This window comes from Sander lucioperca, chromosome 19, assembly GCF_008315115.2.
Source record: "Sander lucioperca isolate FBNREF2018 chromosome 19, SLUC_FBN_1.2, whole genome shotgun sequence".
NCBI classification, from domain to species: Eukaryota; Metazoa; Chordata; class Actinopteri; order Perciformes; family Percidae; genus Sander; species Sander lucioperca.
In genome coordinates, this window is record NC_050191.1 from 3085515 (window position 1) to 3098109 (window position 12595).

Here is a 12595-nt window from a genome sequence, read left to right on the forward strand (position 1 = left end):
GTAAAGACTTCAGAACTGGAGTGATGTGATCCACTTTCTTGGTCTTAGTGAGGACTCGAGCAGCAGCGTTCTGAATCAGCTGCAGCTGTCTGATTGATTTTTTTAGGGAGACCTGTAAAGACACCGTTACAGTAGTCAAGTCTACTGAAGATAAAAGCATGGACAAGTTTTTCCAAATCATGCTGAGACATAAGTCCTTTAACCCTTGATATATTCTTAAGGTGATAATAGGCAGAGTAAATAAGAACTCAGTACAAGCAGCAATATGACATGATTTGGTCAATTTAAATGGCAAAAGGGCCTGGACAGACTGGAATGTTTGGGTTTGCAGGATCCAGGTGTGCTCAAATGCTGTCTGTCTGTCTGCTTTAAGAGGGCAAGCAAGCCAAAAAGGAGAGAAGAGTTGTGCATTGCTTGATCTGCAGAACTCCCCAGGAATCCATAACCACGCACATAGGCAGGGTGTGCCGGAAAGGCTGTTCTCCGGATGAACTGGTGAACGCGACCTGCAGAGCCAAAGACACCCAACACATCTTTGACTGACAGGGCAGAGTTTGGAGCTTCTCTGAGCTTGAGGAGTTTTGCAAAGATGGTGCATCCTGCCTTGCCTTGTGCCAACGCATGCAGCTGAGGGGTTGCATAGTGACAGACACGCATGCCTGGTACCAGAAAACAGAGCCAACACTGAGGTATGATCATAAGATCATGCTTAGCACATGCCTGACTAATGCATGCAAAGATTGCAGTTACATTAACAAACAAAGAGTAGGCCTCAGTAAGCACAAATAGCAAATAAGAACGAGTACAAAGCTGCTCTCTGTAGCGTTACCTTGCATGCGGTACAGTCAAGGTAGCAAGGCTCACAAAAGCACTGTAAATGGAGTGGGCCATTTCTAAACTGTGTTTTTGTGTCACTCACGTGACTGACTTTAGGTCTAAAAAGAATGATGTCCTGGAAGCAGCGAGGGCAGACATTAAGTGCCTTCAAGCAATGATGTCAGCAGGCCAATCCCCACCCAGCACTGACATCACATCATTCAGACGCTATTGCCAGGCCATGCTGATCCTGCGGCATCGTCTGCCTGCCAATGCCATGGCAGAGTTTCAGGTAAAACTGCCGTGTGTGTGTGTGTGTGTGTGTGTGTGTGTGTGTGTGTGTGTCTCTGTTCGTGGGGTCCAAAAACCGGGGAATACAGTATACTTGTGGGGTCTGCACAGCCTTGTGGGGCCCAAAATGCTGGACCCCACAAGGTTAAAGAGCTGTTTGAGGGTTAAGACTTGGTTTTAGGGTTAGAATTAGGTTATGGCAAGGGTTAAGATTAGGCATTTAGTTGTGATGGTTAAGGTTAGGGTATGTCAATGACCCCACAAAGATAGTGAAACAAACGTTTGTGTATGTACGTACTTTGGACATTGTAAGCTCGTATGGTTAAGGTGCACGAATGGCTTGAACGCAAACTGGTTGGTGAAGGTGCCATCATACAGTTTGCTGGTCCTGGAGCAGCAGGTCGTGCTGTCACTCTCAGCAAAGGAGAGGAAAGTGTAAGTCATCCGTTCTGGACGTGCACATGGAGGTGCTCTCTTTTTTGTGTTCATAGTTATGAATGGAATCCTTCTCTAACCCTAACCCTTTTGTGTTATCAGATGCTCGACTGCTACTTTTCCCACGCAAGGTCACTCTCCCTACAGAACCAGGCACCTGGCAAATCGGACCAAGGCAGGTTCTTCCTGGGCACCGACGGGGCTCCTGTGACCAACCTCGGGTCACATTTGATTCGGCAGAGGGAAAAGTGAGTGACTAGTGTTGCAAATTGTATAGAAGGTTTATTGTTGTGTAAATGTATTGAAAATGATGTAAACACATTCGAAAGCACACTAATTTCATAACTCACACTCATAGTTGCTTGCATTTCATAAATACATTACATAAAATATAAACCGGCTTAATAACCAGCCCCTGGTTTCACACTTAAGGTACTCGCCACAGGAACCTAGGGAGATGGCGGCAGCTGCACCAGCACCCTTTCCGGGGAGACACTTGCCGGCAGCCTGCGCATCTGTGTCAGACTCATTGCAAGGGCAGCCGCCGGCCAGCAGGTAGGTGCTCGGAAAATGTCACCCAGCTGGGATGGTTAGTAGCTGAGGAGGAGGAGAGGGCCGCACGAGCTCAGAACATGCCTTTGTGTAACTGTGGTAATGAGTGGAGCATCCTGTATAGGGAGAGGGGAGTAATGCTTCACCCAAAGTCGTACGCATTCTGTTATGCGCTCACCTCTGGCTCCTTCTCTGTTTAGTGCAATACCACCGATGCAGGCAGGCTCCATAGTTAGGCACTGGGACGCCTTTCGTAGCGCGTTTCCAGTCACCGTGCACGCTGAGCTGCCGTCACGTGGCGTGTGTGGAGGCAGGCTTCAAACAGCACAGGGCCTACTACGTCAAGTGGCGCAAGGCTCAGCTCCGGCTGCGGGAGGTGTACATTCTGGGTAAGCTTAATCATCGACTCCCCTTGGGACTTTTCCTTTGCTTTAAATCCTTTTGCTTATTCATTTTTTTGCTTGTTCTCCGTTAATATTGTACAGAACATGCCATGGGTAGGAAACGGGACAAGCCTAGGCTGGCCACAGTGCAGAGGCTGCTAGCTAGGGAGACATGGGGAAGCAACAGGCCGACCACCGAGGATTTTATGAAGGCGTGGATGCCACCCCAATCGGCGTCCCGGGACGAAGAGGCCCTCCTCTGCTCTGTCAAAGATCAGCGGTGGAAAGGCCTGGCTTTTAAAGACTCTGGCGAAGGAAAAGGCCTAGGTGACTGCATGTCTTGCTCGCAATCCAGTTGCCTTTTTCACCCAGGAATAAGATAACGTGAAACCATCTGTCTAATAAAATGCAAGGCAGGGCTAGTTTATTTTAGCTAGTTTATTAAGTTTTTTCAGAGATGGCAAAAGTACTCACTTCCCGTACTCAAGTAGAAGTACAGATACTTAAGTTAAAAAATACTCTGGTAAAAGTAGAAGTACTGATTTAACTTATTTACTCAAGTAAAAGTAACAAAGTACAGGCTTGGAAATGTACTTAAAGTATAAAAGTAAAAGTAGCCTTGTGAATGACCTGGACCACACAAATGTTACTAGAGAGCAAGCTGAGAAACTTGAGTGGACATGGAGAAAAGGCTCTTTATATGTCATTGGCTACATTTTAAATGGATGTCTGCCAATAGGCCTAAAACATCACATATATGATTATTGTGACAGAGACTGGGACTCCAGCTTAATAAGATTCTGACTGAGTAGCTATTTATGAATTCAGTTGTGATTCTGTGAGAATTCACAGATCCAGTTTCTCTTTTTTTAATCTTCCCCTTAACATTTAAAGGAATCTACATGTATGTGTGTGTGCTCAAATATGGCTTCTGGAAAGAAAATAAAGGATAAAATATGAATTACTAAACAGACATTAATTAAGAAATTCCCCATACTTTAAGAGTTGCGCAGCACATTGGCCAGGAGTCATTCTTGATGCCTACTATCTCAAACATCTCTCTCAGATAAGGCCAAGGATGTCTTGCTGCTTGTCTGCCGAATTCTTCATTTTCAATCATGTCGCCATCCATACTACTATGTGCTATATTCCCATCCATTTAGATTGAATGTGGTATTAATGACGCGAAAATACAGTAACTCCAGTGAAATTATTTGAAACTTGTTAGTGAGGACTAAATTTGGACTGTATTTAAAGCTGATTCTGGTTTCCAACTTCGCCCCAGGTGTGTCTGTTAAAACACGGACGGAGACAACTTCTCTCTTTTGATGCTTTATTAAGATCAAGCAACGCAACCTAGGTAACAGGTGAAGAACACAAACAACAAAATCACTAGCTAACTTACTTTAAATTTGCAAGAACTATAGACCAATACAACAACAGGATTAAATGAACTGACAACATAAGTTATACGACTTACAGTTCTTAAGGACGCACACACACGATCTCAACTGATTATCCTCCGGACAGCTAGTCTCTTTTTCTTTTTGCTCCGTGTGTCGCGCGCGCCCGCTCACGGTGAGGCGCGTGTCTGTGCTATTCTCCGACATAAGGACCTCTTGTACAAAACTAAAGTAACGAGCCAATTTTGTAAAATGTAAGGAGTAGAAAGTACCGATATTCATGTTAAAATGTAAGGAGTAAAAGTAAAAAGTCGCCACAAAAAAATATAGTAAAGTAAAAATATCTGAAAAATCTACTTGAGTACAGTAACAAAGTATTTGTACTTCGTTACTTCCCATCTCTGGGTTTTTTAGGGATTTCATTCCACAGGTGAGGAGCACAATAACTAAATGCAGCTTCACATTGTTTGGTCCTAGTTCTGGGAACACACAACAAACCTGTCCCAGATGATCTGAGGGGTCTGGACACTTGATAGGGAACCAACAAATCCAGCATGTAGTTTGGTCCATGACCCTTTAGTGCTTAAAGTGCTTAAAATCTATCCAAAAACTCACATCGAGCCAATGTAGGGACCGGTGTGATATGGTCCGATTTCCTGGTTGCTGTAAGGACCCTGGCAGCAGCATTCCGGATCAGCCGCAGCCGCCTGATTGATTTTGTTTTTATTTAGACCTGTAAAGACACCATTACAATAATCAAACTTACTGAAAATACATGCATGAACAAGTTTTTCTGGGTCTTGTTTAGACAGAAAACCCTTAGCTCTAGCTATATTTTTTTAGTTGGTAGTAGGCAGATTTAGTAATGGCTTTTAAGATGTGGATCAGAGTCTATAATTATACCAAGGTATCTGGCTTGATTTGTAGCTTTTAATGACATGGAGTTTAGGAGAGCACTGACCTTTGACCTTTTTAATTCTTTGGGCCAAAAACATTCACATACAAAAGTAATGGACTATAGTCACATTAAAACGCCGAGGCTCGACCTGCAAACTGACGCTCTCTCCCCATACAGGAGTCATCGCCACCATGCCATTTCAGCACCTCCAAGTCCTGTGCAATTACCACGGTGAAGTCATCTCGGCAGCGGAGGGGAACCGACGGCAGCAGTCTGGGTACCTCTTCTTTTTCAGGGCAGAGGGAGGTGCCAGACTCTGCATTGATGCCACAGCATCCCCCTGCGCCTGTCACCCGGACATGGACACTTTTGGCAGGCGGCTCAAGCATTCTCAGAGCAACCCCAACGCTCGAGCTAAGAAAGTCACGCTACGCTATCCAGACGGCCCAAAGGAAGCCGTAATCTTCGTGGCTTTGAGAGACATTAGTGTCGGCGAAGAGCTGCTGTGGGACTACGGGGTCTCGAGACAAAGTTTTGGTGGGGAGGGCAAAGACTTGGCATCGCTCGACAGCTGATGTTTTTTCTCCTTACACTGTAGTTGTCTCAGAGTTTGTAAATAAACTGACGTGTTAATTGCAGTGTTGTGCAAGTTACTCAGAAATTGTAATGTATGTTACTTTACTTATTACTCCTTAAAAAAAAGTAATAATATTACAATGAATACACTTATAACAGTTTACATCATAAATACTCAACAGATGTTTGCTTTAGCCCAGTTATGTGAAATATGCCAGAGAAGGTGTAACACACACGTTATGTCAAAGATGCACATGATTTTGTGCACAAAATTTAACAACTCAATATTGCTGACCACTCCGTTTTGTTCACAATTGATATTGACAGTTTATGAACTTTATGAAAGTTTTTGAGATTGGTATCTTATTCTAGGACTTCAGGTCAGAGTTAGGTCACATCTTTCAAAAAATATCAAGAGAAAAGGGGACCACATAAAGAGTTGGTACAGTTATTAGAGAACTCAAGATCTAGATTAACTTTATTGTCCCATATCATGGGGAATTTGTCTTGGGCACTTAACCCATGCAGCCATAGTAAAAACAAACACAGACAGCATGTACAAACAACAGATACTGTACAATACCATACCACGGACCGTACTATGGTCCTGATGGCGTATAAAACCATGGTGTTATGCATGCATTAGTTAAACGTTACTCTAAATGAATAAAATAAATTAAAAAAGAGAGATCACAAGTACGACAATTACAAATCTCCATCGTCATGCAGGCCTGTTCTGCCTTTTACTTGCGGCTATTTAGGAGCTTAATATTAGGGATCGACCGATATGGATTTTTTAGTGCCGATGCCAATACCTTTTTTTTCAGCCTTAGCTGATGAGCGATACAGGCTGCCGATTTTCTTGAGCCGGTATTTGGATCCGATACTGCTTTTGCTCCCTCGATTTACATCATAAAAATGTAAACCCTGCCACACTGGATTTGTTTTCGGAATCTGCTCTGCCATTTCTTTAAAAATAATAAACAAAAACACAGATCAGTGTCACTTCTGCAATCATCTTACATTCATATCACCCAAATTATGTGTGCAATGTGCACCATATGGATGGGTGCACTGCATATGGTTAACTGTGCACGGGTAAAAGGCTTTCATCAACATCTACAGCACAGCCTTGATGATGCATTGCTTGCTGACATATTATAAGACAGATATAATCAGGTCATCATAAAATGTCCTTTGTCAACACATTTAAATAATTTAAGAAAACAATAAACCTGAAAAGTAGCCATTGAAATAAAGTGCTTGGTTTGTAATTTAAGACTGCCATGGGCTGGAAGCCTGTCAGGTGAGAAGACATAAGGACTCCGGGGAATAAGCTCCCCAGAGCTAAGTTAGTAACAAGCATTTCTGGGACATGCACACAGATGGAAAGAGAAAGGAGTGAGGACCTCCATGTGTCAAAGGAAGGAAGTCCCAAACTATAGCAGCATAACTACAGTATGAGCTGGTCCAAGGCAGACCTGAGCCAGCTCTATAAGGGTTGGTAGATGAATCTGACGTTGTCCTGAGTTTTCTTCCATTTTTTCCCCACTAAAGGTTTTTTTTGGTTTCTTATCCAAATCGAGGGTCCAAGGACAGAGGGTGTTGTGTGCTGTACAGATTGTAAAGCCCCCTGAAGCAAATCTGTGATTTTGGGTTATGTAAATAAAATTGACTTGATTTGAGGCTAATACTTGATAGAGGCTGAGGTGCAGGCTTCCACCAAAATATATTGTCTCTGTATTTGTATTGTATTTATATGTCTCTGTGTCCTACATGAAGTGTCAGTGTGGGCTGATAAAGGCAGAGATACAGTATAGGTCTCATAGACTCTCAGTGTAACTAATATAGTACTGATTTATGGTATTTTAGAAATGCAAGTACGCCAAAAGCAGCTAAATCCTGCCTACGGATTAATTTTATGGGCCAGGTTACAGCTTATTTTAATATAAGGATTTTAATATCAGTAATGGTCTGGTATGATGGCTCAGACCTTGATATAGTGAATAGAATTGTAGCTTAAAGAGAGCGTCATCCTCAGATTCCATCCTGCTCGTGGAACATTGGATACTGGAATTTTGTCACAGGAATTTGCCTGTCCAGTTTCTATGTGCTTTGTAGACTTGAAGAAGGTTCGTACATCCATGTACCTTGGAGTGTGGATCAGTGCCCACAGAAAATGTGTTTGTGAATTTCATTGACAGAATCTCAAGGCGCAGCTGAGGGACAGAAAGTGTGTGATTTGGTGACCTGTATGGGATATCTGCTTTAGTTCTGCAGTCACTAAGAAAGGACTTCAACAAAGTGTGAATATATTAGGATTAGGATTTGCCTTACTTGGACCCTAAAAATAATATCTTTTGAACAAACAGCCATCTACACATACTTTAATTTAATCAAAGAGACATGTTGAATGTGCCATGAAAAAACTGAAAGAATAAACAAAGAGCATTTAAAGGAAATTGATGTCAATTCAAATGTGGCTAAAAATATTCTAAAAAGTACTAACTGGTGGGAAAATCCCGCTACTGGTGGATCAACCTGTGCGAAGCCTTGGAAGGCTTTATACGGCGGACTTGTCCGACAAGCACATGACTGCCTCTGTTACATCCCAGCTTTCGGAGAGTCTGAGCAAGGTCGATCAAAGCATTCTACCAGGGAAATGCAAGGTCTGCTGCTACCAGAGTTCACTTTATACTAGTCTGGCTTTGCCAGACCATCTACACGCTGCAGAGCAGAGGAGGGTCTGGCTAGTCCACACAGCATTCCGGGATGGGAGAAAAACGTGCTCTGGTTTATTGGCATTTCTTTAAACCAATCACAATCATCATGGGCGGTGCTAAGCTCCACACGGAGCCGCTGCCAAATAGTTGTGCTAGAGAAAACTCAGATTGGACAGTCTAGCTAGCTGTCTGGATTTACCCTGCAGAGATCTGAGGAGCAGTTAGCCGTAGTCCTCTCATAAATCCAGAAGGAAATCCGGAAGGAAACGGAAATCGGCGAAAAGACATGCATCCGGCGGAATTTCCTGCAGCACCGGAGCTTTTCCGGAAGTGGAACATCAAGGATATAGACTATTATACCAACAGCTGTCGGCCTATAATAACACCAGCAGTGACTTGCCTGCACTCTGCCCTTTGGCTCCATCACTCAGCCAAGGTTTATGATGTGCATGCTCATGCTGGATTAAGAGACTGTTACATAACTTCCTGTAGGCTACAACACATATTGGTAATTGGTTATGTATTTTTCAAATATACTGTATATCCTATAGTGTGTTTCTGATTATATGTCATCACTGCAAAAATATCAGTCAGTCAGCCAAACTGAAAAAGCTACTAAATGATGCATCATCAGCAAATTGTGCAGATTCAAAATGATCCATCCAAACAATCCCAAATGTTGCGTTAGGGATCTTCTTCCTCACCCACTTCATATTATTCACCATTTTGTACATGACTGTAAAAGAAGGTATGCAGATCAGATCCTGCATTCCTGTGACCTGCACTGTCATCTTTTACCTTTGCAAGTGGAGGTCATTGAAGCACTCCGCTCTTACCAGGCGGATTAAGAAAAACGTGCGCTGCGCTCCTGCACAGACTCCACCGACCGCACGGAGAACAAATCCGAGCTATCTCACCCGGAGGATTTGTAGGTTGAGGCGAAATTGCTTCCCCCTCCTCTTTGAATTTTAAATACCGTGGCATCATGTATAGAATCCCACTATGTTTAATGCGCGAAGCGAGAGCGGAATGCGCGTCCTGTGCGGGGAAAGTTGTGGGAGTAACCTGCAGTTTTGAGACTTTTGGAGCGGGCTGGGACGCTGGGCATCATGCACACGGATGTGGTGCTGGTCAATCTGCTAGTTTGGATGGTCGGTGTGTCCGGGCAGATACTGCAGCAATGCATACACAGGTCAGTTCATTATGAAAGATTTGCAGGAGAGACTTGGCAGACTTTAAATGCGCCGTGCGTAAATACGCGTAAAGCTGACAATTTGTCATTTTATGTCTAATTAAATCGCATGTGAAAATCCACACTTTTATTAAAACAAGCCAGGCATCCTGCCAGGTGATTCCCTAATTCTTTTCAGCATGGTTGCATACAGTATGTTAAAGAAATTCAAAAAAGTATGCGTGTCAAGCTGGAGATCAATACAGTTGCACAAAGAAAACATCTTCATTCAAGAAGGTTTTCAAACAAGCTGATCTGCGTTTGGAAAACTACACGATAAATAACAGTCGATTCAACATTCAACTTTCGAATTTGACAGTTCGTTATTAACCTTGAAAACAGCGGCTGATTAAACAATCTCAACTCAAGGTCCACTTTCCTCAGCAGATCGAGTTTGCTCAGTTGCCGTGGAATTCCAATTTTAGATCAACTGCTCTAGTTCTTGGTTCTGCTGACTGATATTGATATGCTTATGATTATTGTTGTTATTGTTGATTATATGCTGTTTGAGGTCTGTAGAAAGCCTCTCATGGCTCCAACTGCTGTCTGCCTTCTCACATGCTTCATATATCCTTTATCATTTCACTGCTAATTTATGTCTGCACAAATGTCCTTTTACAGCCTGAAATCCCTACTTTTTTTTTTTCAGAATAACTATCATTCTGATGCTGAAGACAGTGGGATGTGATTCAAAGCTAGTGGGCTCCATTAAGCCCAGTTATGAAATTAGCACATGACGCTGTTGCATTTGGTTGTAAATAAGAATTTTCCCACTTCTGTCGCTCTGGCTTCTGTCATGATGATGTAATGTTATTAATTCTGATTTGACTGACACAGTCGCTGATCTGACACAATATTGTTAGGCTATGTAATAATAATATTGTACATTAAGGGCCAATGTTTACCCGCATCGATTTGATTCCGATTCACAAGGTCCAAGGTACCAATTTAGCTTGATATAAAAGATTCTCAGGGAACTTATGCTGTAAATTGTACAAGCAAGAAGCAACCCCTAATACACCAGGTTAATGTTTACATTAAGAATTGACCCCAAAAAAAAATATTGAAAGATCAATTTCTAGATTTTATTAATCAATATCAGATCACTCAAACAAATATCGATTTCAACTGGAAAACCGAATATTTGAACCCAGCCCTAATGCACAATATTATTACAAAATAAAGGGATCAGAACTAAATTTTAAAGTCTTCTCGAGAGGACAGAGTGTAAATGGAACAGTCTTGTATAAAGTACTCGAAAGCAATACTTGAGTAAAAGTACAAGTATCTTACCATCAACTATGGTAGAAGTTAATGTCTCCTTTTAGAATATTACTTGAGTAAAAGTCTTAAAGTATCTGATGTTTGCAGTACTTAAGTATCCATAGCAATTTTCTGATATTGAAAGTACTTAAGTATTAGAAGTAAAAGTAAAAAAAAAAACGTTGATTATGAACTTTATGGCCAAAGGTGTGTAACGTTATCTTCACCACTACTGTCGTCAGGGGTGTTCATCGTCTGTTACCATGGCAGCAGAGCCTGCACCACGGGCTTCCATGACACCATCAGTCAATATGCTTCCTCCTCTTCTTCTTTAGTTTTGGCCTGTTTTTTTGTTTTTTTTTTGCCGCTTGGCCACAAACGGGCATCACGTCACCAACTGGAATGGAGCGTGCATTATCTTGGCAATTTAGGAGCAATGATTCTCCAAACTTCCTTTTTTCAGTGTAACAAATTTCTTCTGATTTTATTTTCTAGTAACGAGTAACTAAGATGCTTAGGGGAGATCTTTCTTAACCTTTATTTTGCCAGGGAAAAAAAATCACATTGAGATTAAAATCTCTTTTACAAGTGATTCCCGGCCAAGAAGGCAGCACATACAAAATACACTTTAACATACAACAAATAACAGACAGACAGGGATGGACAGCAATAATAAATAAGAAATAAAACAGAAAATCACATTTTAAAACAAGCGCAAACATGTTGATATATTTGATGTAGGCAGGACTTGAATTTAGTATGTGAAATAAAAACCTGCAATTTTAGCTGTTTTTGTAACTCATTCCATGAAGTTGGAGCACTGTAACAAAAAGTTTTTCCAAACTCTGTTTTAGTTTGTGGAACATCATACATTATGTATCTACTTGATCTTAGATTATATTCAGATCTACTAGATGTTACGAGTGTAGTTAAATAAGTGTGTAGTGGCGTAAAAGTATACATTTTATTTAGGAAATGTAGTGGAGTAAAAGTAAAAGTTTCCGGAAATATAAATAACGAAGTAAAGTACAGATACGTGAAAATTCTCCTTAAGTACAGTAGTGAAGTATTTGTACAACACTGAAAGGGAATGCCTCAAGACCCTTTTCATTCATTCGAGGGACACAGCCCCAAGGCAGTGGCTTTGGGGCTGGTTGTCGTGAGAAACAGTTGATGCTTACCTTCCTCTCGATGCGAACACGATTTAGACTTCTTCTGCTCTTTGAATATTCCAGTTCTAATCTATCATGAAACTGTTTCCAACGTGCAACGAATCAAAGAAACAAATCTGAACGACAAATAATTATTGCTCAGATACTGCTGCTGTTGTTTAGATCACACCATATCATGTTTTAAATATAAGTGTTCCACACGAGAGATATACCAACAGCTTTCAGTACAACAACAATTATACCAGTATATTCAGTCTTGAGTTTTCGGACACACTGTCACTGGGAAAGATTGGACCTGGCTACTGTGTGTTGCTGTCTTTTTTTAACTGGGCTGATGTGGAGTCAGGACAGAGCCCGCCAACATGCTTGGTAATCAGAGCTCCATTTTTAGCTGACAGCAACAAAAGGTGATGTGTGCCTGGTTAGAAAAAAAAAAAACACTTACTCTGATTACGTAACCTGTAATCTGAGTGTGTCAATGTGCTTTTTGAATTATTGCTATTGTTGTGACTTTGAGAAAGGTTGGCTGGGGGAAAAGGCCAGCAGTTGAATGCCATTTTTAGTAAAGCACAAATGTTCAACATGTTATAAGCTACTGTCTTTCTGCTGTGCATCTGTCAAAAGATACAGTTTTGGATTTGAGAAGCTTAGTTGGGTTATAACTGGAAATTTACTTCACGTTCCTCCAGGGGTTGAGTTGGGCTGAGGCTTATGTTAGGCCTATGCTCTCTTATGTCATCAGGGGACCCTGAACTAGGATCATCTTCAAGAACATCTTGTGCACATCAAAACTTTACCAGGGTTTTTCCTTTTTTTCTGTCAATGGGTTTTCTCAAAAGCTACAGATCAGCG

At 41.7% G+C, this 12595-nt stretch overlaps 2 protein-coding genes across 4 annotated transcripts in view; both read left to right on the forward strand.

Moving 5' to 3' along the window:
• The first annotated feature begins 723 nt into the window (after positions 1-723).
• On the forward strand, positions 724-5346 carry LOC118493916. Its single transcript, XM_035995769.1, has 7 exons — positions 724-1108; positions 1435-1542; positions 1645-1790; positions 1975-2097; positions 2295-2483; positions 2580-2804; positions 4956-5346. The coding sequence occupies exons 1-6, from the start codon at positions 878-880 to the stop codon at positions 2593-2595; spliced, it is 813 nt and encodes a 270-aa protein (XP_035851662.1). The 5' UTR covers positions 724-877; the 3' UTR covers positions 2596-2804; positions 4956-5346.
• A 3606-nt stretch (positions 5347-8952) lies between these two features.
• LOC116067514 (gamma-aminobutyric acid receptor subunit rho-1-like) overlaps positions 8953-12595 on the forward strand; it is a 43797-nt gene continuing 40154 nt past the window's right edge. For 2 of the 3 annotated variants that reach the window (XR_004895916.1, XM_031323982.2), the window contains exon 1: positions 9187-9269. Coding sequence is in view for 1 of the 3 variants with exons in the window: in XM_031323982.2 (XP_031179842.1) it covers positions 9187-9269 (83 nt within the window). In the remaining 2 variants the exon portion in view is untranslated. Of the gene's footprint in view, positions 9270-12595 lie in introns of all 3 variants that reach the window. The other variant, XM_035995488.1, reaches the window with a different exon arrangement.

What these genes read in the sequence shown, in the direction of transcription:
- LOC118493916 (XM_035995769.1), top strand. Translation starts at nt 878, where the DNA reads ATGGAGTGGGCCATTTCTAAACTGTGTTTTTGTGTCACTCACGTGACT. An exon ending in TTGATTCGGCAGAGGGAAAA is followed by an intron (nt 1,791 to 1,974) that starts GTGAGTGACTAG and finishes TTCACACTTAAG; the next exon opens with GTACTCGCCACAGGAACCTA. An exon ending in GGGCAGCCGCCGGCCAGCAG is followed by an intron (nt 2,098 to 2,294) that starts GTAGGTGCTCGG and finishes TTCTCTGTTTAG; the next exon opens with TGCAATACCACCGATGCAGG.